Source organism: Silene latifolia, chromosome Y (genome assembly GCF_048544455.1).
Source record: "Silene latifolia isolate original U9 population chromosome Y, ASM4854445v1, whole genome shotgun sequence".
Taxonomy (NCBI): Eukaryota; Viridiplantae; Streptophyta; class Magnoliopsida; order Caryophyllales; family Caryophyllaceae; genus Silene; species Silene latifolia.
The window spans coordinates 300,130,644-300,156,479 of NC_133538.1; the positions used below are offsets into that span (position 1 = coordinate 300,130,644).

Below are 25,836 nucleotides of genomic sequence, written 5' to 3' on the forward strand. Positions count from 1 at the left end.
CACTTTCATTTAAAATGCAAGAGTATGATAGATATATGTACGCTCAAATAGAAGAGCTTGAGTCTCAAATAGCTCAGTTAGCCGCTGAGACGACCTTTAGGCACGCAGAGAGTGGTCTTATCCACGAAGGATCCGAGTTGCTTATCGACGCTGATGATTTGTATGACTCGGAATGCGATTATCTATCTGGAAATGAAACAAGCTACAAATATTTCTGCGCTGCACTAGAACAATCACTCGATCGAGCTAGTAATAGTGTTCGATCGAGTGAAATATCTGAGGAAGTGTTCGATCGAACAGAAAATTTCACTCGATCGAACAACAACTATAAGGAAGATCTCGATCGAGCATGTTCTTGTGTTTGATTGAGTAAAAATCAAGAGGAAAGCTCTCGATCGAGTTTTGTCTTTACTCGATCAAACATATTGGCCACGAAGGGCATTGCTATGTCACTTTGGTCTGTTTTGGATGACGAATTTGAAGGAGACAATGGTTATGGTGAATCTCCCATTTTCAAAGTCGAGCTGGACGCGCTAGAGGATGCGATATATGGGATAAAACCCACAGAGGAGGGTAACGAGAAGACAGCTGAGTCAGTGATTGCTCCTAGCACGGAAGAGGTAATATATTCTTTTGTCAATGATTCCGACATTGAGAGCGACCAACCTGAGGTAGTTAACGATAATTTCATTATTTTTAGTATTAATAATACGCTATATCATTTGACTCATGTTTTTTCTTTTGATGCTCTACCCCCTCTCAGATGGACAAATAATTTAACAATTTTTCACCATACTTGTCATCGGAAATTCGCTAAACTGAAACGGTGTCTTAGATTATTTTTAAATGCTCCCAAGCTCTCAAATTTTCCACTGACGGATAATTTGAGCTTTTATATTCCGCCCGTTGCTGGAGGGCCGGATTACTTTGTGGATAAATTTGGGAGCTGTCATAGGAAATTCAGTAGGCTCAAATGGTTGCATGTTTTAATTTCCTATTTTATTTTTATATTATGGTGCTACTTACAGTTTTGTGTAGCACATGCGCAGTTATTTGATCGGTTGCTGCGTGCTTTGAGCTGTTTTGACTGGGTTAATTAAAATGGCTGGATGAAGAAAAAGATGGTCGAGCTGGGACCTGTCTGAAAGTAGCGCTACCCGGGAGGCAACCCGGAGTTTATATTTTTAGCTGTTTTACATTTCAGTTGTGTGTAATAATTGGTTTTTGAACCATAGACTGGAACAGTTAAGCTTGTTTAGTTAGTTTTGCGGACTGTTTGTTGCATCTTTGCAGGAATTTATCGTGAATAGCTCGATCGAGTACTTTATATACTCGATCGAACTATTTTGCTGCTGATTTCACTCGATCGAGCATCTGCTACATTCGATCGAGTACCTGCAAATGAGAGCATTTCGATCGAGTAACCTTTCTCTTCGATCGAACAGTTTTGCAGCCTAATATACTCGAGCGAGTACTAAATCCTCTCGATCGAGTACTATCGAGTGCTTTTGACTTGGATTCGCTTCCTATGACGCTGTTACGGAGCTATTTAGCGACCTCCCATGTTGCTGGCTGGTTTGGGGAGGTCCCTACTTCGCGTAATCTTGTGAGTTTTCCGCATCTCCACTATCTCCTTTTTAGTTTACATTTCCTTTCCCTGTTTTTGGGTAGAATGAGGGCATTGTACGGTTTGGTTTGGGGAGGTTATGCATCCATATCTGTGTCTGCATATTGTTTTTATTTCATTTCTGTTGTCACGTTTAATTTCCGTATGCATTGTTGTTTATTTTCATAAAAATCAAAATCTCATAAAAATTAAAAATTTCATAAAAATAAAAAATTCACGTTTATTTTAGCATATAGGTTGAGTCGGAACGGTAGATTTCAATGATGAAATTGCACTATAATTTGTCTTTTTTGCTTAAGCCTTGCATTAAACTGATATCTTTTAGCTTTGTCTTTTGCATATCTATGAGTTAATGTTGAAATTCAGCTGAACGAATAGACTTGACCTGAGATTTTGGCAAACCACTTATATATTCTAAGATTTAGAGCCTTAAACTAGTGTCATTTATGACCAGTTTCATGTAGGATTGTGAGTAGTATACTCCTTGCATAACATGTTCATCACTTTTGCACATTTATGAAATTCGATTGCTTGTCACTTGCATACATTCGGGTTTGTGTTCGGTGTCACATGCAGGGAGGTGCTTACAATTTCCCTTTCTTTAATTTTCACCCATTTAGCTCCACATTAGCCAAATATAGCCTTTTTCACCCATTAGCTACACCCAAATTTAGCCTGCCAGTCAAGCTAGTTTAGTGTAATTCTTGTGGTATATCGTTCATTGATGCGAGTTTGGCTCATTCCTTATTTGTACGGAGTTGGTAGAAAAAGAAAGAACGTGGAAAGAAAATGAGAAAAGAAACGTGGAAAAAGAAAAAAGAAAAAAATGAAAAAAGAAGAAAGACGTGAATACAGGATGAAGGAAAAAGGAAAAAAGATGTTAAATTGAGTTTGAAAAATAAGGAGATCGTTTGTGCTTATCTCTATCTTGTGACGGTCTTGCTCCTCCGTTTTATTCATATCTTTTGAGGAGATAGTGTATTGGGTAGCGAGATTTGTGCCAAAGAAGGGCACTTGTGTTCGATTTCTAGTCAGTTGAGAATTGGATAGTTTTAAATGGTCTTGTTTAGGTGCTAGCTTGACGCTTTACTTCCACATTTTCATAATCTGTTTTGCCCTTTCTCACCTGTAACCTCACTTTCCCATATCATTTGTAAGCCCTCGGCTGTGACGGACATTGTTGGTTGGAATGTATGTATAGTGCTTGAATCGTCTATCATTTTTGTTGCATGCATGTTATACAGGTCGCAGTTTAGGTGAGTGACTATTTTTCTCTTCTTCTCTTATACATATACTTTCATCCTCTGCTTCATGAGAGAAGAGTGACCCGTGATAGTCCATCATTAAAGGTCTTGTAAGGTCGACGGTTCAGCTTTATTATAAACATCCTTCAACTCGTTTCCACTTGTGTATTTTGCTCTAAGTGTTAGTTTGCTGCATTAAATCGGTTTAAGTGGGCATTTGTAGCTAGCTCTGAGTTTTCTTTTCTGTTCCATTAGTTTTTCATATAGTTTGCTTGGGGACAAGCAAAGGTTTGGTTTGGGGAAGTTTGATGCGTACATTTTATATAGACTTTTTGTACCATATTTGTACGCATCTGATGTGACCATAATTAGCGCATATTTAGCTCCCGAATTAGCCTTGTTCCCATGCTTTTTAGTGCATATTTGGGTCATTTATTGTCTTTAGTTCTTTGTTTTACATATTCTTTGAGATTTTGATCCCTTGGTAGGAAAGGAGTGCAAATCTTGCATTTTCATGGCAAAACGAGACTAAATTGATTGAATTCAATGACCAAGCATCAAGGAGAGAAAAGATTAGAAGGCCTTTGTACATATTATAGTAGATGAGTAATGTTGAGGAAGGATCCTTGCATCCCCAAGGAAATACCCAAGGATTTTATGAAGAAAAGGGAAGAAAAGAAGAAGAAACAATGCTGAGCTACAATCCGAGCGGATTGCCCCGAATCCGCCCGTCCTCCACAAGACAACAATGCGTCGTCTCCTCGCCAAAGACGCCCGGGTAAGCAGCCACCAGAATCCACCCGGATTCCCTTGAAGACGCTCGTCTTCCCCTGCTACAATCCGCCCGTCCCGACACCAATACGCCCGGATTCCAGCCCAGCGCGAATTCGTCTCTTCAAGCATCAAAGAAAGAAGCCCTTCCTTCGAAAAATACCGGCTTCTCCCTGCTCAATCTAAAAAGTGTAATTACTAGTTTAGCCCTTAGTTAACCTTAATGCATCCACCTAATTTCCACTATAAATACCCCATTAGTCTAATTAGAAGAGGAGGTTCTTCTTATCAATTATTAGAGTAGTTAATATCAATCAAATCTCTCTTTAGTATTGTAATCAACAATTAATCAAGTCTTAATACAAGTTTTATTTCCTTAATCTCTCTTTTGTTCATCCTTTATTTGGGTAATTGAAGATTATTTGGGTTATTATTGGGAGATTGACAACCTCTCAATCAAGCATCAAGTACTTCTTTTATTCTTTGCTTTATTATTGGAATCATTAGTAGGTATAATTCTCTTAATCCCTTTTTAATTATTATTAATTACTTTCATTTGTTCATCATGTTTCCTTTTGTTGGTATGATTGACAACCTTGCTAGCATGATCAACGTGATAATGAGTGAGTAGTGACCTAGCTAGGGTTAATGGGTAATTAGGGGAAACCAACATGGGGAATGATTCATGCTTAAATTAATATGCTTTCATGGTTTATTTGCTTGCTTGTTTTGATCTCAACTCATGCACATGTTATGTTTGATGAAATGTGAGCCTATGAATCCTTGCATTTTTTACCCATCACCTATCTTTTCAATGAGACTTGTAAGACATAAACCAACTCGAGTCTCATTAGACCATGCATGTTGTTGAGTAGGAAAGACTAAGTCGACTTGTAGGTGTTGTACAATCTAATCGATTCGGCTCCGGGACCCAAACTTTCCTAGGATTGTACGATATAACCCAACTCAATCCATCACAACAATAATTGCGTGCTTATAATTTGAGAACATGTTTGTATGATCAATTCCCATGATTCCCCTATGACCCCATGATACCCTAGTGCTTTTTATTAATTGTTTACAACCCTTTTATTTCATCTTGCTTTTTTATTTTCATTGCTATTTAGTTAGTGACCTTCTACATCAACCCAAATTGTGACACCACTAAGACAACACTAGTTTCAATATAAATCTCATCTCAATTCCCGTCCCTTGGGATCCGACCTTTACTTGCCTCTTTACTAATTGTAGAGTTGTTTGTGAAGCTATAAATTGTGTTTTGATTCGGACGTGACCCAACGACAACATCTATTTAATTGTGAACACGAAACGGACCGATCAAAAATGGCGCCGTTGCCGGGGACGGTGTTAACTTGATTTAGATTTTCTTATATTGTTATTAGTTGTGTCTTTCTTTGCCTTGGGGAAGTAAAACTCCTCAAGGTTTGTTCTAATTATTTTCAAGTTGTTTGATATTTTGCATGTCTAGAAGGTCACAAGGTGATTTGTTACCTTTTGATCGTGAAATTGAAAGAACCTTGACAAACAATAGGAGATTTTCTAGGAGGAATTTGAGAGGTATTAGTGAGGATAAAGTTTGCAAAAAAAACGCATCAAATGAAAAGAGGAGCAAAAATAGAACTCCTAAAGCTTCAAATATAAGCCACCCTCACTACATATGGGGTGACTTTGAAAATGTTCAAAAGAAAATGCAAAAGTTGAAAGTTGTCAAGTATTGAAATGCCAAAAATCAAAAAGAAATGGCAAGAAAGTGTTCTCAAATGTTATATGCCACAAGAAATTGGGGGGAAAATCAAAAACAAAAGCAAACTCCCAAAATGAAACTCAAATATCTATCGATACCTTTATCCATCGTATCCATTTTTGTGCATGGTAGAGAGGGGACGACCCTTCTTCTTGTCTAAGCAAGAGGGGGAATTCCGAGATCCTCCAGTGTTTCTAACACCATAGGGAGTCTATTCTTGACAAAAGCATTTAACGATTGAGGACAAAGGTACCCTAGCTTGACACAACTTGGAGGTGATTTATTGGTATCCTTCTAGGCTTAGTAGTTTGAAGAAATTGTATCTATGAAGGAGTGTGTACCCTTGAATTGCTTCCCTTGTAGATAATTTCCGCCACTTAGATGAGGAAAGTGGCTATTCTTTTGTAGATGCATCCATTATTTGATTTTGTGTGCTTAATGTTTGGATGTGTCGCCATTTTGGCAAGACCCACCTTGCCTTGCAAGAAGGCATCCTACCTCATGGTTGTCTTGTTGTGAGTTGAAGGGGCGGAGTAAGACCCGCCAATTGTCTCATATCGGCTATGTTATTAGGTTAGTTTAAATAATGGTCCTAGTCTTTGTCACCTCTTTACTCGGGACGAGCAAATGTTTGGTTTGGGGATATTTGATGTGACCATAATTAGAGCACATTTAGTCCCCGAATTAGCCTTGTTCCCATGCTTTTTAGTGCATATTTGGGTCATTTATTGTCTTTAGTTCTTTGTTTTGTATATTCTTTGAGGTTTTGATCCCTTGGTAGGAAAGGAGTGCAAACCTTGCATTTTCATGGCAAAATAAGACTAAATTGATTGAATTCAAATGACCAAGAATCAAGGAGAGACAAGATTGGAAGGCCTTTGTACATACTATAGTAGATGGGCAATGATGAGAAAATATCCTTGCATCCCCGAGGAAATTAATCCCCAAGGATTTTATGAAGAAAAAGGAAGAAAAGAAGAAGAAAGCAGACTGCCCAGCAATCCGTGTCTTCCCCAGAAGACGCCCGTCTCCATCACCACAATCCGTGCGTCTTCTCCCCAAGACGCCCGGGCAGCAGCTCCAAAAGACGCCCGTCTTCTCCACAAGACGCCCGGGCAGAGACCACCGAATCCGCCCGTCCCGTGCTAAAGACGTCCGGATTCCAAGGCAGACCAATTTCGTTTCTTCAAGCTTCAAGAAAGATGCCCATCCTTCCAAAAAGACCGGCGTTTTCTTAAGTAGGGACTTAATCGTCATTTAAGCCCTTAGTTAACCCTAATTCCTACACCTAATCCCCACTATAAATACCTTATTAGTCTACTTAGAAGAGCATGTTCTTCTTAGCAATCTTTAGTGTAGTTAATATCAATCAAATCTCTCTTTAATATTGTAATCAACAATTAATCAAGTTTTAATACAAGTTTTATTTCCTTAATCTCTCTCTTGTTCATCCTTTATTTTGGGTAATTGAAGATTATTTGGGTTATTATTGGGAGATTGACAACCTTCCAATCAAGCATCAAGTACTTCTTTTATTCTTTGCTTTATTATTGGAATCATTAGTAGGTATAATTCTCTTAATCCCTCTTTAATTATTGTTAATTACTTTCATTTATTCATCATGTTTCACTTTGTTGGTATGATTGACAACCTTGCTAGCATGTTCAACATGATAATGAGTGAGTAGTTCCTTAGCTAGGGTTAATGGGTAATTAGGGGAAACCAACATGGGGAATGATTCATGCTTAAATTAATATGCTTTCATAGTTTATTTTGCTTGCTTGTTGTGATCTCAACTCATGCACATGTTATGTTTGATGAAATGTGAGCCTATGAATCCTTGCATTTTTTACCCATTACCTATCTTTTCAATGAGACTTGTAAGACATAAACCAACTCGAGTCTCATTATACCATGCATGTTGTTGAGTAGGGAAGACTAAGTCGACTTGTAGGTGTTGTACAATCTAATCGATTCGGCTCCGGGACCCAAACTTTCCTAGGATTGTAAGATATAAACCAACTCGATCCATCACAACAATAATTGCTTGCTTATAATTTGAGAACTTGTTTGTATGATCAATTCCTATGAATCCCCTATGACCCCATGACACCCTAGTGCTTTTTATCAATTGTTTACAACCCTTTTAATTCATCTTGCTTGTTTACTTTCATTGTTATTTAGTATAGTGACCTTCTACATCAACCCCAATTGTGACACCCCTAAGACACCACTAGTTGCAATAGAAATCTCATCTCAATTCCCGTCCCTTGGGATCCGACCTTTACTTGCCTCTTTACTAATTGTAGAGTTGTTTGTGAAGCTATAAATTGTGTTTTGTTCTAGGTGCTCCTAACGACAAGTTACCGAAAAGACTTAGTCCCGACCAAAAGGAAATCGGGATTAGGTCATAAACACACTTTTTACATCTCATACACTCTTAAACACTGTTTTTTCTCTCTTAATTGGTGCTACTTGTTCTTGCCTCTCTTTTTCCAGATCTTAACCTGTAATTCTCTCTCTTTACTCTCTTCAATTTGCAATGGTTATTATTTCTTCATCTCTTGTTCTTGCTTTATTTATATTTATGCATAGCTAATTCCTTAATGCTAGGACTAGGGTAGTCATGTTAGTATAGCAATGATGTGATAGTTGGTTAAGACATTTAATGTGAGACTTGTTGCATTAACAATTTAATTATAATCGTTTGGTTGAATGCATGCAATTGAACTAGTTAATCTGGTTAAGTTCAATCCTAGATCGGAAGATTGGAATGAATAGACCTGTTATGAGCAATTGACTACACTAGTGAGGGCGGAAGCTAAGCCAGTTGTATTTTAGGGCGGATAGCGGACCAGAAGGACCTTTCCTTTACCCTTCTCACATTGTATCGACTGACCTACCTTTAGCTGACTTGTGCACCTATCATGATAACCCGACATCCTGGCATTTTTCTCTGTATTTGCTTTTTCTCTCTCTTTATTCTCTCTCGACCCTCACTCTTTTTAGTTTAGTTAAATTACTCGAAACCCCCATCTTGTGACCTTAGACAAACGGAATAACGAGTAGATAGTGACTGCCTCCCTGTGGAGATCGACCCTACTTACCGCTGACTTCTATTAGTAGTACTTAGGTATTTATTTTTGGTACTAACTGACGGTATCAAGAACTATTCTGTCGTTTCTGTTGTTACAGGTCTAGGCAGATTGGACATTGGATATCCCGGTGATAAGAGTACATTGGAATTTGAGCTTATTGTTAAAGACGGTGACAAAGGCGTGGAAGGCGTGAAAGAATAAGAGAAAGACATGCCCTACAAGGAAAACAAGAGGTTAAAGGCATATGTAGATGCGGATGATGCGTGTATTTTATATAAGGTTTTTACCTCATTTTTACACGCATTTCCGTACTATTTACGTGGCATCTAGCTACAAATACCCCCGAATATTCTACTTTGGTTCGTTTTGTGTAAATTGTAGGAATAAACCAAAGAGGAGATAAATCGAGCCTAAACTCGTCCTATTTGCATGCATTTATGGAGAACAAATAGCCGGAGCTTAGAATCTATCACTTTGAAGACACGTGAGCTCGTTTCGGAAGGTGTCATAGTGTCTAACGTGCCAAAATAGCTCGATAGACTACTTTTCTAGTCGATTGAATGCTTTATATACTGAAGGTTACTCAATCGAGCAGTTCCATTATCCAATCGAGAAGGCAACACAAGGAGTTATTCGATCGAGTGGTTTATTTCCACTCGATCGAAGGGTTTGTCGCTTAGTTGCTCGATCGAGTGGTTTATTTCCACTCGATCGAGTGGTTCGGCCTGTAATAGAGTTTTTTTCGCCTAATTTCGTATGGGCTTTTGTAATTAAGCTTTGGATTAGGTCTAAGGGGGAGATTTTCGTATGCTACAAAATAGAGTAGACTGCGTAACTCTTCCCCATTCACTTCGACTTTATCTTTTTCTACTGCTTCTTCATTTTTACTCTTCTTCTACTCCTTTCTACTCGGATTCGGATTTGTAATTGGTATTATTTCTCCTTTTTATTCCTTAATCGCAATTATCATTTTGTTTCTATCTTTCTCTCATTGCTTTTATTACTGTTATTCGATTCTTCATTTCCTTTTTTATTATGTTTAATTCCTATTATCTATATGTTATTGTTGTTGATTCGATAGAAATGTGTAGCTAATTTCCCTTTGCTAAGACTAGGGAATCCATGATTATGAAGGAATAGTAATTGCCATTTTAGGTCTTTTGCTTGTGTGGTCTCTGTTGTTAGTCGCTGCATTTAATTGTTTCTGTCTAATTGAGTCGACGCAACTAGTCATTTTATCGTAGTAAACCTTGACCTAGACCGGAAGGTTGGAAAGGGCGAGACTCTTAGCGAACATTAGGGCATTGTAGTGAGGGCGGAAGCTAAGCTATTTGTGCTTTAGGGCGAATTGAGACCGGAAGGAGATATTCACTACTCCTCAGACCATACTTGCATTGGCTTGAGATCTAGATTGCTTGACTGAATGATCATGGTGAACCGACTGTCTTAGCTGTTTTCTCCATATTTGCTTAATCTTTGTTCTCTTGCTTTTCTTCTCTTTCTTAGTCTTTTTAGTTTAAAACAATCAAATACAACCCCCTAAGTTGGTTACCGTGACGAACTTAGGCAAAGCTGACATTTTCCCATCTCCCTGTGGAGATCGACCCGACTTCCCTAGCTATATTAGTTAGAGCCAGTTGGTTATTTTTGATAGGTATACGACTGCCCTGTCAAATTTTGGCGAATTCTTCGGGGAGGTGGCGCAATTTTGTTGCTTTATTTGAGTTTGTCTCTTGTCTCAAGGAATTTATTCCTTGAGACTTATCTCATTTTTGCGAAGTTTTTGATTAGTTTTGCAAGTTATCTGTTCTAAAAGAGAACATCGTCACACCTGCTCTGCTTTGTAAACTCTATTTGCCAGGATGCCTAATATAGCCAGTCATTCGGAGCCTAATGTGGATGCGCTTCCAAAAGGTTTATTACTACCCACTACTGAGTCGGGAACCTTTGGAATCCACCCATCTCACATACAGCTGGTCGAGAGAAATCTCTTTAGGGGGGTATCTGAAGAAGATCCGTGCAGGCATATAGAGCTATTTACGGAGTATTGCTCTACCATTCCTCTTGCTGCTGGGGTGACACAGGACAAAGTGAAGGGAGTTCTTTTTCCCTTTTCTTTAGCTGATGATGCCCGGGAATGGTTGAGGGATCTAGATAGGGAGGCAGCCGGTGTAACCGACTGGAGTTCTCTTGCTTTAGCCTTTTATAGGCGATATTTCCCACCACAGCGCACCAATGCCTTAAGAGCTCAGATTACCTCTTTTGAGCAATTTCCCACTGAAGACTTGGATGGGGCTTGGACTAGGTTCAAGAAGCTTGTCCGTTCTGTGCCTCATCACGGGTTCAAGCGTTGGTTCCTTTGCACCCAATTTTACAACGGGTTATATCGGAACCAAAGAGCTATTCTTGATAGTGGAGCTAAGGGGAGATTCACGAAAAATGTAGAGGATGATCGAGGGTGGCGTCTTATTGAAGAGATGGCTATCCATGTTTCAGAATATGGAAATCCCCAAGGAAGTGGGCAAGTTAATGAGTTGGCTGCAGCTGCAGTGGAAGGTCCTAGCAAAAGTCTAGGTAATGCGGAGATTATGGAGGCTATGAGTGAGAGTGCACAGGTTTGTGCAATTACTGAGCATGTGGAGATATGCGGTAGATGTGGCATGGAGGGGCATGACCCTATTGATTGTCTGGCGAGCATTGAGCGCGTCCTTACTTATCATAAATACAAGCAAGGAGTTCCTTTTTCTCAATTATATGAAGAAATGAAAAATGTTTCTACTTCTTCTACGCCAGCGCCGCAGCCGGTCTCTCCTTTTACGAACGGGGAAATTGCCGAATTGAAGTCCCTGATGTTGAACTTAACACAACAGTTTGGGGAGAAATACAATAGGAATGAAACTGATATAGTGGAGTTGAGAGAACAAGTCGCGCAGTTAACACTCGCGAAAGACAACCTAACCATCCACCGACATGTGACCCAGTTAATGCTACGAATCTCCAAAGTGGCCTTGCTCATGAGGGGCCAAAAATACCAGAAGACGGGGTTGTGACACCTGATAATACCCCGGATGATGATTTGGACGAGTTTCTGGACGATATTCTTGCTGCATGCTGTCCAGACACTCGATCGAGTGAAATTGTTACTCGATCGAGTGAAATAGTCCATCCAATCACTAAATCGAATGATAATTGTGGTCGATCGAGTAGTGCCCAAATCATAGATGCTAGATCGAGTGATACTTTTACTCGATCGAGTGAAAAAGAGGAAGAAATCACTTGATCGAGTGAACAAAGTGGTCGATCGAGTAAGCCTGAAATAGAAGACCTCAATCGAGTGGCTCAAACAGTTCGATCGAGTAAATGCCAAGATAAAACCACTCGATCGAGTGAGGAAAGTACTCGATCGAGTGCCAAAACCAGCGGAGACCCTATTTTGATATCTGATTCCGCTACCGTGTCATCTTCCCCTGCTGTGGAGACATCACGCACTGATAAAGGTAAAGATAAAGTCGCGGGTCCACTCATTGCTACCAGGGTACCCTTTCCAAGTCATCTAAAGGACGCGAAGGTCGAGCGACAGTACGGTAAGTTCGTGGACATTTTGAAGAACCTCCAGGTAACTGTCCCTTTTACCGAACTTGTTACCCAGGTACCTACTTACGCCAAATTCATGAAAGATATTGTGACGCGTAAGAGAGATCTAAGTGAATTAAAAACCGTTTCATTTATAGAAGAGTCTAGTAATTTACTTTTAAATAAGGCTCCACCTAAAATGAAAGACCCGGGTAGCTTTTCTATTACCTGTGTTATAGGCAATGTAGTTATTGATAAGGCCCTTTGTGATTTAGGAGCCAACGTCAGCATCATGCCCCTATCTATCTGCAAGAAATTGAATATGGGTCATCTTAAATTGACTAATATTACCCTACAGATGGCTGATAGATCTGTTAGGTGACCCTTGGGTGTCTTAGAGGATGTGCCTATGAAAATAGGCAAGTTCTGTATACCAGTAGATTTCATTGTTTTAGACATAGATGAGGACACCCGGACCCCAATTATATTAGGAAGACCGTTCCTTTGTACAGCTGGGGCCATTATTGATGTCAAACAAGGGCGTTTGACTCTTGCAGTAGGGGATGACGCGATCACTTTTAGCCTACCTAACACTTTGGCTCGGCCAATGATAGAGGGCACATGTTATTCTGTTGATATTATTGACGAGTCTATTTATGACTTCTGGTCGGGTTCTTTTATGAAGGACCTACTAGAAGCTCTTATGCTTTTGAATGAGTGTGCAGATAACCCAGATGACGATGATGCTGTATTGGATTTGCTTATAGAGGATTTAGATGAATGCGAACTCACCGAAGCTGAGGGAGAGCAAGTGAAACAGATGATCAGTACCCTTTGCTCCATTGAGGTAAAGGTGCCCGAGCGTAAGCCTCTTCCCTCTAATCTAAAATATGCTTTCTTAGATGATACTGAGCGATATCCAGTCATTTTTAGTGCTAAGCTTGATAATGATCAGCTAACTTCTTTATTAGTTGTACTTAAGAAAAATAGGAAAGCATTGGGTTATTCTTTGGACGATATCAAGGGGATTAGTCCTGATATTTGTATGCACAGGATAGAGCTGGAGGAAGATCACAAACCTTGCAGACAGGGCCAGGGCCAGCGCCGGCTGAACTAGAAGATGCAAGATGTTGTGATGGCTGAGGTAATGAAGCTGCTCGATGCAGATATTATCTATTCTGTTGGTCATTCTAAGTGGGTGAGTCCAGTGCAGGTGGTCCCAAAGAAAGGAGGGACTACCGTGGTTAGGAATGACAAAAATGAGTTAATACCCACTCGAGTAGTGACTGGTTGGCGGATGTGTATAGATTACAGACAACTGAATGCCGCCACCAAGAAAGATCACTTTCCCCTTCCTATTATTGATCAAATAATAGAAAGTTTAGCTTCTCATAAGTTTTTCTGCTATTTAGGCGGGTATTCAGGGTTCTTTCAGATCCCTATTCACCTAGATGATCAAGCTAAGACTACATTTACTTGTCCTCAGGGCGTGTTTGCTTATCGCAGGACGCCTTTTGGTTTGTGTAATGCCCCTGCCACCTTCCAAAGGTGCATGATGGGGATATATTCAGAGTATATTGAGTCTATTATGGAAGTTTTCATGGACGATTTCAGTGTTTATGGAAGTGATTTTTCTAACTGTCTGTCTAACCTTGATAAAGTGTTGCAGCGCTGCATTGAGGTTAATCTCGTGCTTAACTGGGAGAAGTGCCACTTCATGGTCAACGAGGTAGTTGTCTTAGGGCACTTAGTTTCTGATAGGGGAATAGAAGTTGATAAAGCAAAAGTGGAAGTGATTCAGCAATTACCTCCTCCTGTTAATGTCAAAGGAGTGAGAAGTTTCCTTGGTCACGCCGGTTTTTATCGCCGGTTTATCAAGGATTTCTCAAAAATTGCTAAACCACTTACACAACTGCTACTTAAGGATGCCCCTTTTGTGCTTACTGACGAGTGTCTTTTTGCTTTTAACAGGTTAAAGCAGGTTTTAGTCTCTGCGCCGATCATACAACCTCCCGACTGGGATTTGCCGTTTGAGATAATGTGTGATGCCAATGACTATGCACTAACAGCGGTGCTAGGCCAACGGAAAGACAAAGCTTTAAATGCAATCTACTATGCGAGCCGAACTCTAGATGAAGCTCAAGTGAAGTACACAACCACTGAAAAAGAGCTGCTAGTTGTAGTTTATGCCTTAGAGAAATTTCGTTCTTATTTGATTGGGTCGGAAGTTACTGTTTTTACTGACCATGAAGCTTTGAGGCATCTCCTTGCCAAGAAGGAGGCTAAATCACGGCTATTGAGATGGATACTCCTTCTTCAGGAGTTTGATTTGCAGATTAAAGATAAGAAAGGAGCTGAGAATGTTGTAGCTGATCATCTGTCGCGACAAGAAGGGGAGGATTCTTTACCTATTCATGAGTCTTTTCCTGATGATTCTTTATTTGCTATATTATCATCTATTGTTAACCAAGAGCCTTGGTATGCAGATATAGCTAATTACGATGTCAGTGGCAAGTTGCCGCCTGATCTCTCTCATCAGAGGAAGTGTTTTCTTTATAACGCTAAGCAGTATTTTTAGGACGATCCTTATTTGTTTAAGGAATGTGCATACGGTCTCTACAGACGATGTATTCCGCAGTGGGAGACTAAAGTAGTCCTGGAAGGCTGTCACTCCTCTTCTTATGGTGGTCACCACGGTCCATCGCGCACTGTGGCTAAGGTACTTCAGTCTGGTTTTTACTGGCCTTCTTTGTTTGCTGATGCTAAGTCTTTTGTTTCAGCTTGTGATGCCTGCCAACGATCAGGGAACATTTCAAAGAGATATGAGATGCCACAAAATGGTATCTTAGAGGTTGAGGTTTTCGATGTCTGGGGCATTGATTTCCAAGGACCGTTCCCGTCTAGTAAAGGTAACAGGTACATTTTAGTAGCTGTAGATTATGTGTCGAAGTGGGTTGAGGCAATTGCCTCACCTCATTGTGATGCCAAGACCGTGATAAAAATGTTTAAAAAGGTCATATTTCCCCGATTTGGTGTCCCTAGGGTCGTCATTAGTGATGGGGGAATGCACTTTAAAGAACAGAAACTAACTTCCATTCTGTCTAAAGTTGGTGTTCAACACCGGCGTGGTTTGGGGTACCATCCCCAAACTAGTGGTCAGGTTGAGATCTCTAATCGTGAGCTGAAAGATATTTTGTCTAAGGTAGTTTCTAAATCACGGAAGGACTGGAGTCTTAAATTAGAAGACACATTATGGGCCTACAGAACTGCCTTTAAGATACCAATTGGTGCATCACCTTATAGGTTAGTTTATGGGAAATCATGTCATTTACCTGTTGAGTTGGAATATAAGGCTTGGTGGGCAATTCGTGAGCTTAACTTTAATCCTAAGTTGTGTGGTCAGAATCGTCTTTTGCAGCTAGATGAGTTAGAATAATTTAGGCTTAATGCCTATGATAGCTTGCGCATTTATAAGGAAAAGACGAACAGATGGCATGACAAAAGAATTTTACCTCGGGAATTTCATGTTGGGAAAAAGGTGCTTCTGTTTAATGCCCGACTGCGATTATTTCCTGACAAGCTGAAGTCCAGGTGGAGTGGCCCTTATACGGTGACAGTTGTTACTAAATTTGGATCCGTTGAGCTAGAAAGCCCCGAGGGAAATCGGTTCAAGGTGAATGGGCAATATGTGAAGCATTATCACGAGGCAAATGAAGCAGATAATCGTGTTGAAGTCCTGTACTTCGACAAGCTTGATGCGCCAGTTAATTGATGCAGAAAGGTCGTGCAGGACCTATTAAACCTGTGCTCTCCGGGAGGCAACCCGGACTGTTTTGTTGTATTTTGTTGAACTATTTCTTTGCCTTTAGCTTTTTGTTGAACTTTAGGACACAAAACTATGCTTTTTCTACATTCCCTATGCTTCTTATACGTGTTTTGCAGGTGCAGTTACTCGATCGAGAGGTTTTTCTACTCGATCGAGAACTTTTGCCAAGAGATTCCCTCGATCGAGTAATATTTCTACTCGATCGACAAGCTGTGAATTCACGTCCACTCGATCGAGTAATTATTTCACTCGATCGAGTAATTCTGACACCCATTCACTCGATCGAGCTATTCCAAGCCACTCGATCGAGTTGTTTAAATCTTCCAATTTGTTACTTTTAAGCCCGTTGAGCTCTTGATTGACTTCCTTTGACCTCCCATGTTCATGGTCGGTTTGGGGAGGTCCCTCTTCACGACGTTTTGTAAGTATTCTGACTCGAGTTATCCTTTTCTCCTCAGTTTGCATTTCTTTCCCTATTTTTGGTACAATGAGGGCATTGTACGGTTTGGTTTGGGGAGGTATGCATCCATATCTGTGTCTGCATGTTTCTTGCATTTTCGTTTGCACGTTTATTTATTTTCGCATGCATTGTTGTTTTTAATTTAAAAAAAATCACATTAATTTCAAAATTTCAAAAATTTTCACGTTTAATTTGCGTCGGAACGTTTGAACTTTGACGCTACATTGAATCCTTACCTTAGCCTTGCATATTCTTGACATTTAGTTGGCATGATTATGTGCATGATCTACGAGTTTTTGTTTCTCACTTTTCTGAACGAATAGACTTGACTCATATATTGGCAAGCTACATTACATTCTGACGTTAGAGCTTTATAAACTGGTGACATTCATGACCGATTTCATTTAAGATGTGAGTAGTACTCTCTGTAAGGCATGTAGCATCAATTTGCATAAGCATGAGTTTAGTCTTCTTAATACATGTATGCATTCGGTCTGTGGATGGTGACACACGTTAGGAGAGGCAATTCCCTTTTTATTTTATTCTACCCATGAGCCCCACATAGCCAAATTGCCTTTTGGTCCTATTAGCTACATTCTATAATTTTTCCTACCCTAGCCGATCTAGTGATGAGTAGCTGTTTGGAATGCTTTACTGCAGTTTGGTTATTTTTATCTGATTTCAGAAGTTGGTGGAAGAATTGAAGGGAATGAAAAAATGATGAATGAAAATGAAAAAAAAAAAAGAATGAAAAGAAAAATTGGAAATACGAAAAAGAAAAAGGAAAAATCATGTGCGAAAAGAAAAAAAACGAGAAGTTGTATGTTGATTTTCACTCCCATGTCTAATTTATATTTTATGGGGAGCTGACAAGTTTATGGTGTATTGTGAGTTGAGTGCATTGAATTTGCACTATTTTGTTTTGTTGTATTGAGTATGAAGTTGGGATGCTGTTCAATATTTAGATTCGTTGTTGCTAGCCTGGCTATTAACTCCACATATCCAAATTCATCTTAGCCCTTTCTTACCCATTACTTCACTTACCCAAATGTAAGTCCTTGGCATGTGTCTTGGTCATTAGTATGGTTGGAATGCGTATGTATGGTTGTAGAGACTTTATTCATGTTAACTGCATGCATGTTCTTATAGGTCGAGTTAGGTGAGTGTCTTTACTTCTTTCTATCTTTCACATATATACTCACCTTGTGCGTAAATTTTAGTGATGAGCGACCCGTGAGAGTCCGATACTTTTAAGTCTTGCAAGGTTGACGGTTCAGTAAGTTTGAAACATTGATTTAATTCGTTTGCACTTATCATTTGCCACTTTGTTAGTTGTTGCAATAAACTGGTTTTGGTGGATGATTTGTAGCTGATGCGTTGGTCCCGTTCCACTGTTTATTCTTAGTTACATTCATAGTTTGCTTGGGGACAAGCAAAGGTTTGGTTTGGGAGATTTGATGCGTGTATTTTATATAAGGTTTTTACCTCATTTTTACACACATTTCTGTACTATTTACGTGGAATCTAGCTACAAATACCCCCGAATATTCTACTTTGGTTCATTTTGTGTAAATTGCAGGAATAAACCAAAGAGGAGATAAATCGAGCCTAAACTCGTCCCATTTGCATGCATTTATGGAGAACAAGGAGCCGGAGCTTGGAATCTATCACTTCGAAGACGCGTGAGCTGGTTTCGGAAGGTGTCAAAGTGTCTAACGTGCCAAAATAGCTCGATCGACTACTTTTCTAGTCGATCGAATGCTTTATATACTGAAGGTTACTCAATCGAGCAATTCCAGTATCCAATCGAGAAGGCAATACAAGGAGTTATTCGATCGAGTGGTTTATTTCCACTCGATCGAAGGGTTTGTCGCTTAGTTGCTCGATCGAGTGGTTTATTTCTACTCGATCGAGTGGTTCGGCCTGTAATAGAGTTTTTCCGCCTAATTTTGTATGGGCTTTTGTAATTAAGCTTTGGATTAGGTCTAAGGGGGAGATTTTTGTATGCTAAAAAATAGAGTAGACTGCGTAACTCTTCCCCATTCACTTCGACTTTATCTTTTTCTACTGCTTCTTCATTTTTACTCTTCTTCTACTCCTTTCTACTCGGATTCGGATTTGTAATTGGTATTATTTCTCCTTTTTATTCCTTAATCGCAATTATCATTTTGTTTCTATTTTTCTCTCATTGCTTTTATTACTGTTATTCGATTCTTCATTTCCATTTTTATTATGTTTAATTCCTATTATCTATATGTTATTGTTGTTGATTCGATAGAAATGTGTAGCTAATTTCCCTTTGCTAAGACTAGGGAATCCATGATTATGAAGGAATAGTAATTGCCATTTTAGGTCTTGTGCTTGTGTGGTCTCTGCTGTTAATCGCTGCATTTAATTGTTTCTGTCTAATTGAGTCGACGCAATTAGTCATTTTATCGTAGTAAACCTTGACCTAGACCGGAAGGTTGGAAAGGGCGAGACTTGTAGCGAACATTAGGGCACTGTAGTGAGGGCGGAAGCTAAGCTATTTGTGCTTTAGGGCGAATTGAGACCGAGAGGAGATATTCACTGCTCCTCAAACCATATTTGCATTGGCTTGAGATCTAGATTGCTTGACTGAATGATCATGGTGAACCGACTATCTTAGCTGTTTTCTCCATATTTTCTTAATCTTTATTCTCTTGCTTTTCTTCTCTTTCTTAGTCTTTTTAGTTTAAAACAATCAAATACAACCACTACTACAATTTAAGGCTTTAAGAACGCCACTTAAAGAACGGTTGATAGGAGAACCGATCTCTTTCTAATTTTTAGGTTGGCGCGCATATAGAATTTCATTAGAGAACGGTTGGTTATTTTAACCGTGCTTTTAGATTAACAAAGAGAACGGTTCGAGTTGACTAACCATCTTAATTTAACAAATAGACCGGTTAATTAATATAACCGTTCTTTTAGATAACCAGGGACAATCAAAGAGAACGGTCCCAATCACCCCCCGTTCTCTTTTCAATCCCTAATTAGACTACGCTGGACTACCGTTTACACTTCTATCTCATTCAAACGCTACAATCATCACTTTTGCCCTAGCGATCGTTGGTTTTGCCCTAGCACAGTTTGATTGTCGCTGGTTACCCTTGGTTGTCGCTGGTCGCTTCTACTCCGTCCACCCCCTGGTTGTACACGCCCTTCATCGTTGGCGATCGTTCTGCTGGAAAGACCCTAATTAACTTCACTTTATATTGTACTCCTACATAATTGTGGCAAGCCGTGATTGATTTTAGGTTTTATTGAAGCAACCGTGATTGATTTTATGTATTATTGAAGCAGCCCTTGATTGATTTTATTGAAATAATAAGAATAAATTGCGGCTTTAGAGTTTCTGTTTTGGCCTTTCTAAATATTCGACCTTTTATCACACAAGTGACAGTTAAGATATATACAGATGAAAAAGTTGGAAAATGTAGAGGATGCAACAAGGAGTGTATATATTCACAATGTAGACAGAGCAAACTTTGGTATAATAAGTTAATAATTGGATGGTTAAGTCCACAGCTCACGTGTATTCAGAGTACATTGAGCATCTACTGCAGCATATATTTTTTGCTCCTCTGTGAGGGGGCATTGCGACCAATCACTGCATTGAAGTTCCTGGTGGATTATTGAAGAGGAACATGAAACTGGTGACACAGCCTCGCCATATCATGCGTCATATTTGAGTAATTTGACATGTAGGTTTTCCAATTTTCCAATTTTCTGGGAGGAGTTGCTTCAACAATCTTTTCTACATCCTTTTTCTCAAAGACTTTTTTAAGACTTGTCACTATCCTCACCCTCCTTCACTTCCTTGTTAGGAATACTTTCATCACTAGCTATTTCCTTGATTCCCTCAAAATCATCTTTTGGGTTTTCTGATTCCTGGTCTGCTGTATTTGTCGCCGTTTCACCATCTGTCTTGGATGCCTCCATCTCACTGACTTGCTCTTGTGCCCCATTCTACTTGGAGTCCCCTCCAGAATACTTGCTCTTTAGTTTAAATGTTACAATCAGGCCTTTAGTGTAGCTGTACATGCAAAAAAATCATTAGGAACTAATGAAAGGGAACATTCTTCTGTGAAATACTTTCAATCTTACTTTCCTTCATATAGAAGCACAAGTAATCGACATACATGGGTTCTTCAGGCGCTTTACGACTACCCTGCCCTCGAGTCTTTTCATACTCCTCTGTTTGCTTCTCTCTTTCAAAGATCAAAGTCTTTCCTATTTTTGCCGAACTCGTCTCGCTTGTCATAGAGTTCTTGCTTGAATTTTTCACGCTTTGAGAATGATGATTGATCAAACAAGATAACAGACCAACATCAAGATTCAACGCCTAAGAAGTATTTAACGAACATAAATGGAAAAGGGGCCTGTTTTCTTTTCTTTTCCTTCTCTGCTAACATCAAAATTAAGCAAATTTGGTTATATTTGCTAACGGCATGAAACTGAATTTTATTTATTTCACTTCTTTTTTTTTCCTATTGTGTGACATGTGAATATATTCTGTCCCTTTATAGAAAAACAAGTTTTTTCAACCGTGTCAAATTTGTTACTATGTGACAAACAATCATTCCAAGATTCCATAGAATACATCTTTTGCACTCTTGTCTCTTGGTTTAGAAATACTTATTTTAAGCTAATTTGAGTCAAACCTTACTACACTTGCCATCGTTTTGACTGAACTTGAGCCAAACCCGAGAGCCTACCAATTTGATGTTTAAGCTAATTTGATTTTTATTTGATGTTTAAGCTAATTTGAGTTTTGTTTAAGCTAATTTGAGTTTTACTGAACTTGAGCCAAACCCTTCTAAGACTGAGGTTTAAGTTTTATTTATTTTTTTATTTATTTGGAAATGCTTTCAGATTGTATTATTTATCCCTTATTGTATGGTTAATTTCCTTGTAATATTTTTTTACTTTCTTCTACTATATAGATCAATATGGATCGTACGTGGATGATAGATGGGAAAAGAGGTGATCCTACATATGATGCCGGCTTATCTGAATTTTATGAATTCGTTAGAAAGAATGTTAAAGACACGTCTAATATGCCATGTCCTTGTGATATGTGTTTGAATATTAAATATATGAGTTTCCCGGAAGTTAAAATACATTTGGAAAAGAATAATTTTAATCCAAAGTATAGACGTTGGAGGTTTCACGGGGAGTCTAGAGTGGTACAGAGAATGGAAGAAGATGTTGGTGTTCAGTTAGGAGAGACTGAGATTGAGGGGGGAACTCTTCTTATGGAAAAAGGTGTCGGCTTAGTGGATGATTCGGATTGGGATACGAATTCTTGTGATATGTATTCTGATGACGAGTATGACGATGATGAGTTAGAAACAATATTGAGAGATAGGATAAGTGAAGACAATGTAGAAGAAGATAACCCTAAACTAGATCTCGATGATAAAGATGACATAATATGTGAAGATGAAGATCCCAATGTTACTAATTTAGATGACATCACAAGTATTGTATTAGAGAAGTTAAAAGACTCTGAAATGCCTCTCTATAAGAATTGTAAGAATTATACAAAATTGTCACCGTTGTTAAGTCGTATAATTTGAAAGCAAAAAATGGGTGGAGTGATAAAAGTTTTACCAACCTGCTCGAATTATTGAAGGACATGCTTCCGGAGGATAATGTTCTTCCTAATCGTACATACGCGGCAAAAAAGATACTTAGAGGAATTGGTATGAAATATGTGAAGATTCATGCATGTCCTAATGATTGTATATTATATCGCAAGGAATATGAGAGTTTGACTCATTGTCCAGTTTGTAATGAATGGCGATATAAAAAGAAGGAGGATCCCAAAGAAAAGTTTTGTGGTATTTTCCAATAATCCCTAGGTTGCGACGACTCTTTGCAAATAAGGAAGATGCAAAGTTGTTGACATGGCATAAATCTGCAAAAGCTAATGATGGCAAATTGAGACACCCGTCTGATGGTTTAGAGTGGAAACACATTGATGCCAAGTATCCCGAATTCGGGAAAGAACCCAGAAATCTTCGACTTGCACTCTCTACTGACGGGATGAATCCTTATGGGAATTTAAGTAGTCAACACAGGACTTGGCTGTACTTTTAGCTATTTACAATTTACCTCCATATGTGTGCATGAAAAGAAAATATTTGATGTTGTCCTTATTTATTTCCGGTCCTAAAGAACCGGGTAATGATATAGATGTTTACTTGGCGCCTCTTCTTGATGATTTGAGAACATTGTGGGATGAAGGGATAGAAGTATTTGATGCCTACCAAAATAGTGTTTTCAATTTGAAAGTTATGTTATTATGCACTATATCTGATTTTCCTGCATACGGTAATCTGTGTGGACATACTGTGCATGGAAAAGAGGCATGCCCCTTGTGTGGGGAAGATGTTGATTCTTGTTATTTGAAGTTTTATAGAAAGCAAGCTTTCTTAGGATACCGTAAATTTTTGGATGAAGATCATTCATATCGTAGGTAACAAAAACCGTTCAATGGAAAACCTGATCATCGTCCATGTCCTAAGACGTTAAGCGGTGAAGATGTATATCAAAGGGTAAAAGATATTAAAATTACATATGGGAAAAAGGGTTCTAAATTAGCATCTCGTGGATACAAGAAAATGTCACCTCTTTTTGAGCGACTCCCATATTGGCGGGAACTGTCAATAAGACATTGTTTGGATGTTATGCATATTGAAAAGAATGTTTGTGACAATATTATCAACACTCTTTTGAATGTCCCAAATAAGTCAAAAGACAACGCGGCGGCTAGGAAGGATATGATGGATATGAAAATTCGACCCGAGTTAGCCCCGCAAGAGGATGGACTACGGACTTATTTGCCTCCTGCTGCCCATACACTCTCCAAAAAGGAGAAAATAGAGTTTTGTAAGTGTTTGCATGGTGTTGAAGTTCCAGAGGGATATTCTTCGAATATTAGTAGCCTAGTGTCAATGCGGGATCTTAGGCTTAGTGGTCTAAAGTCTCACGATTGTCATGCTTTGATGCAACAGTTACTAGTCGTGGGCATTCGTTCTATTTTACCTAAAAAGGTTCGATATGCCATAACCAGGTTCTGTTTTTTCTTTAATGCCATATGTAACAAAATTAATGATCCTGGAGAGTTAGATGCTTTGCAAAATCTAATTGTCACTTCTCTTTGTCAATTCGAAATTTATTTTCCTCCTTCATTTTTTACAATCATGGTTCATTTGACTGTACACTTGGTTAGAGAGATCAAGTATCTTGGACCTGTTTACTTAAGGTATCAATATCCTTTTGAAAGATTGATGAAAGTATATAAGGATTATACATCTAATAGATATCGTCCTGAAGGATGCATCAATGAGCGTGCTATCATTGATGAAGCACTTTCTTATTGTTATACACACTTATCAAATTCTGAGTTACTTGGCATTCCTAAAAATCGACATAGTGACTGGATGATGGGCAAAGGTCTTAGGGGTCATGTCCGTCAAAATATGGCAATTGATAAATTCCATACAGCACACACATATGTCCTTCATAACGAGGATGAGGTACAACCTTACATTGAGGAACACATGGTTTTCTTAAGGACGAATCATCGAAATAAAACCGAGATGTGGATCACAAGTGAGCATAACAAGACATTTAGAGTTTGGTTCAAGGGTCGAGTGATACAAGACCTGAAAAAATATCCTGATTGTATTTCTTCCCGATTGAGAAGACTTTGCTTCGGACCAAATACATATGCATCTTCTTATAGTGGTTATGCCATTAATGGGTGCACCTTTTACACTCGTGAGCAAGATGACAAGAGTACGATGCAAAATAGTGGAGTGTGTCTAGAAGCTGAAGCAATGCACTTTTCTAGTTCAAAAGATAAGAATCCAGTTTTATGTAAGATGCATTATTACGGAGTTATTGAAGAGATTTGGGTGTTAGATTACACAGATTTCAAAATACCTGTATTTTGGTGCAAATGGTCTCAAAGTAAAACTGATGTTCGTAAGGATGAATTAGGATTTACTTTGGTGAATCTTGATAAATTTGGACATAAGGAAGATCCTTTCATTTTAGCTACTCAAGCAAAGCAGGTGTTTTATGTCACCGATCCATTGGATAAAAACTGGTCAGTTGTTTTATCCGTAAGGAGTAGGCGAGATGTGGATAGTTTTGATGAAGATGTTGTATTTGAGGGTTTTGATCGTAATGTATCCAATTTAGATGATTCGGACACTCTCAACACTTCGAGTTTATATACCCGCGATGATCACAATGAAGGAATATGGATTACTACCGATACCCCTTCGAAAAAACGCCTTCGCGGTGTTGACACATGAGTAAGTTATGGTTTTAAATTTTTGTTTATGCTTATATGTAAAACAGCTTTATAAATACTATGTACGTTGTCAAACTTAACACGGTCTATTTATTTTAATACATTTAATGAATTTGATGAATTGCTAATTTCTGAATGCAGGTTTATTAATGGGTCCACAAAGGCGTCAACGAGCTAAGAAGAATAAAAATAACGATGATGGTGAGACAGGCAACAAGAGGAAGAGAAGGTGTAAGGAGAGAGGTCAAACAGTGTTGGACTTAGTGTCAAGAGCTGTGAAAGAGAAAAAACCAATTGAATTGGAGTGGGATAAAGAAGACAGATTGCCTACAGGAATATACGCTGGGAAGTTTAGTAGCTGGATAGGCGTTACTGCTCGGAGGCATGTTAGTTGCACAGTAGAATCGTGGGACGATGTTGATGATGTCACGAGGGAAAAAATTTTGGATAGTATCACGGTGAGGCAAAAAAATACATACTTCATTGTTGGTGCAAGTCGCCTCTTTTTTTTCGTTAATTGCTTCTTCTTTGTGAATTGGTAGTAGTTGGTTGGTTGATACATCTATCGTATCATATAATATCATATAGACGACTATATCTTCTTCTGCATCTTCTTCTTCTTCTTGTTGCTTGCTTGCTTGCTTTTCCCACCTATAATTCCATGCTGTATCCTTTCACTTATTACTACTGCTGTCTCCTATTATATTACTCCCTCCCTCCCTTACATTATCTAGCTATACTTTATTTAGTACAAGTATATGTTGTTAGATGAACTAACTTTGACGGACTAAACAAAGACATACTTACATTCTTCCTATAGTACTATTTCTGATAACATTTTACACGTCTTCTTCTATTTCTTTCTTTCATTATTTATTTTCGTCTGTCTGTTAATTAGGTAGCTACGATTATCCACCTATCAACATTTTATGTTGCCACCCCTTTATTATTTCTCAAACATTTACCATTCTTTTTTAGTACCTGGCCACTATATATAATTTGTAATTTGTGGGAATTTGATCGTTTGATTTAATAAGACAAATAATATGAATAAGGGTTATTTAATGAGAATACTCCAAACTATTGGGGTCATTCTCAAAATACTACCAGCTATAATTT

General features: G+C 38.7%; 1 protein-coding gene across 1 annotated transcript; it reads left to right on the forward strand.

Annotated features, from left to right (window-relative positions):
• The first annotated feature begins 23,014 nt into the window (after positions 1–23,014).
• LOC141631013 (uncharacterized) lies at positions 23,015–24,718 on the forward strand. The gene has a single exon (XM_074443740.1). It carries the CDS (start codon positions 23,015–23,017, stop codon positions 24,716–24,718), a length of 1,704 nt encoding a protein of 567 aa, XP_074299841.1.
• The last annotated feature ends 1,118 nt before the right edge of the window (positions 24,719–25,836 follow it).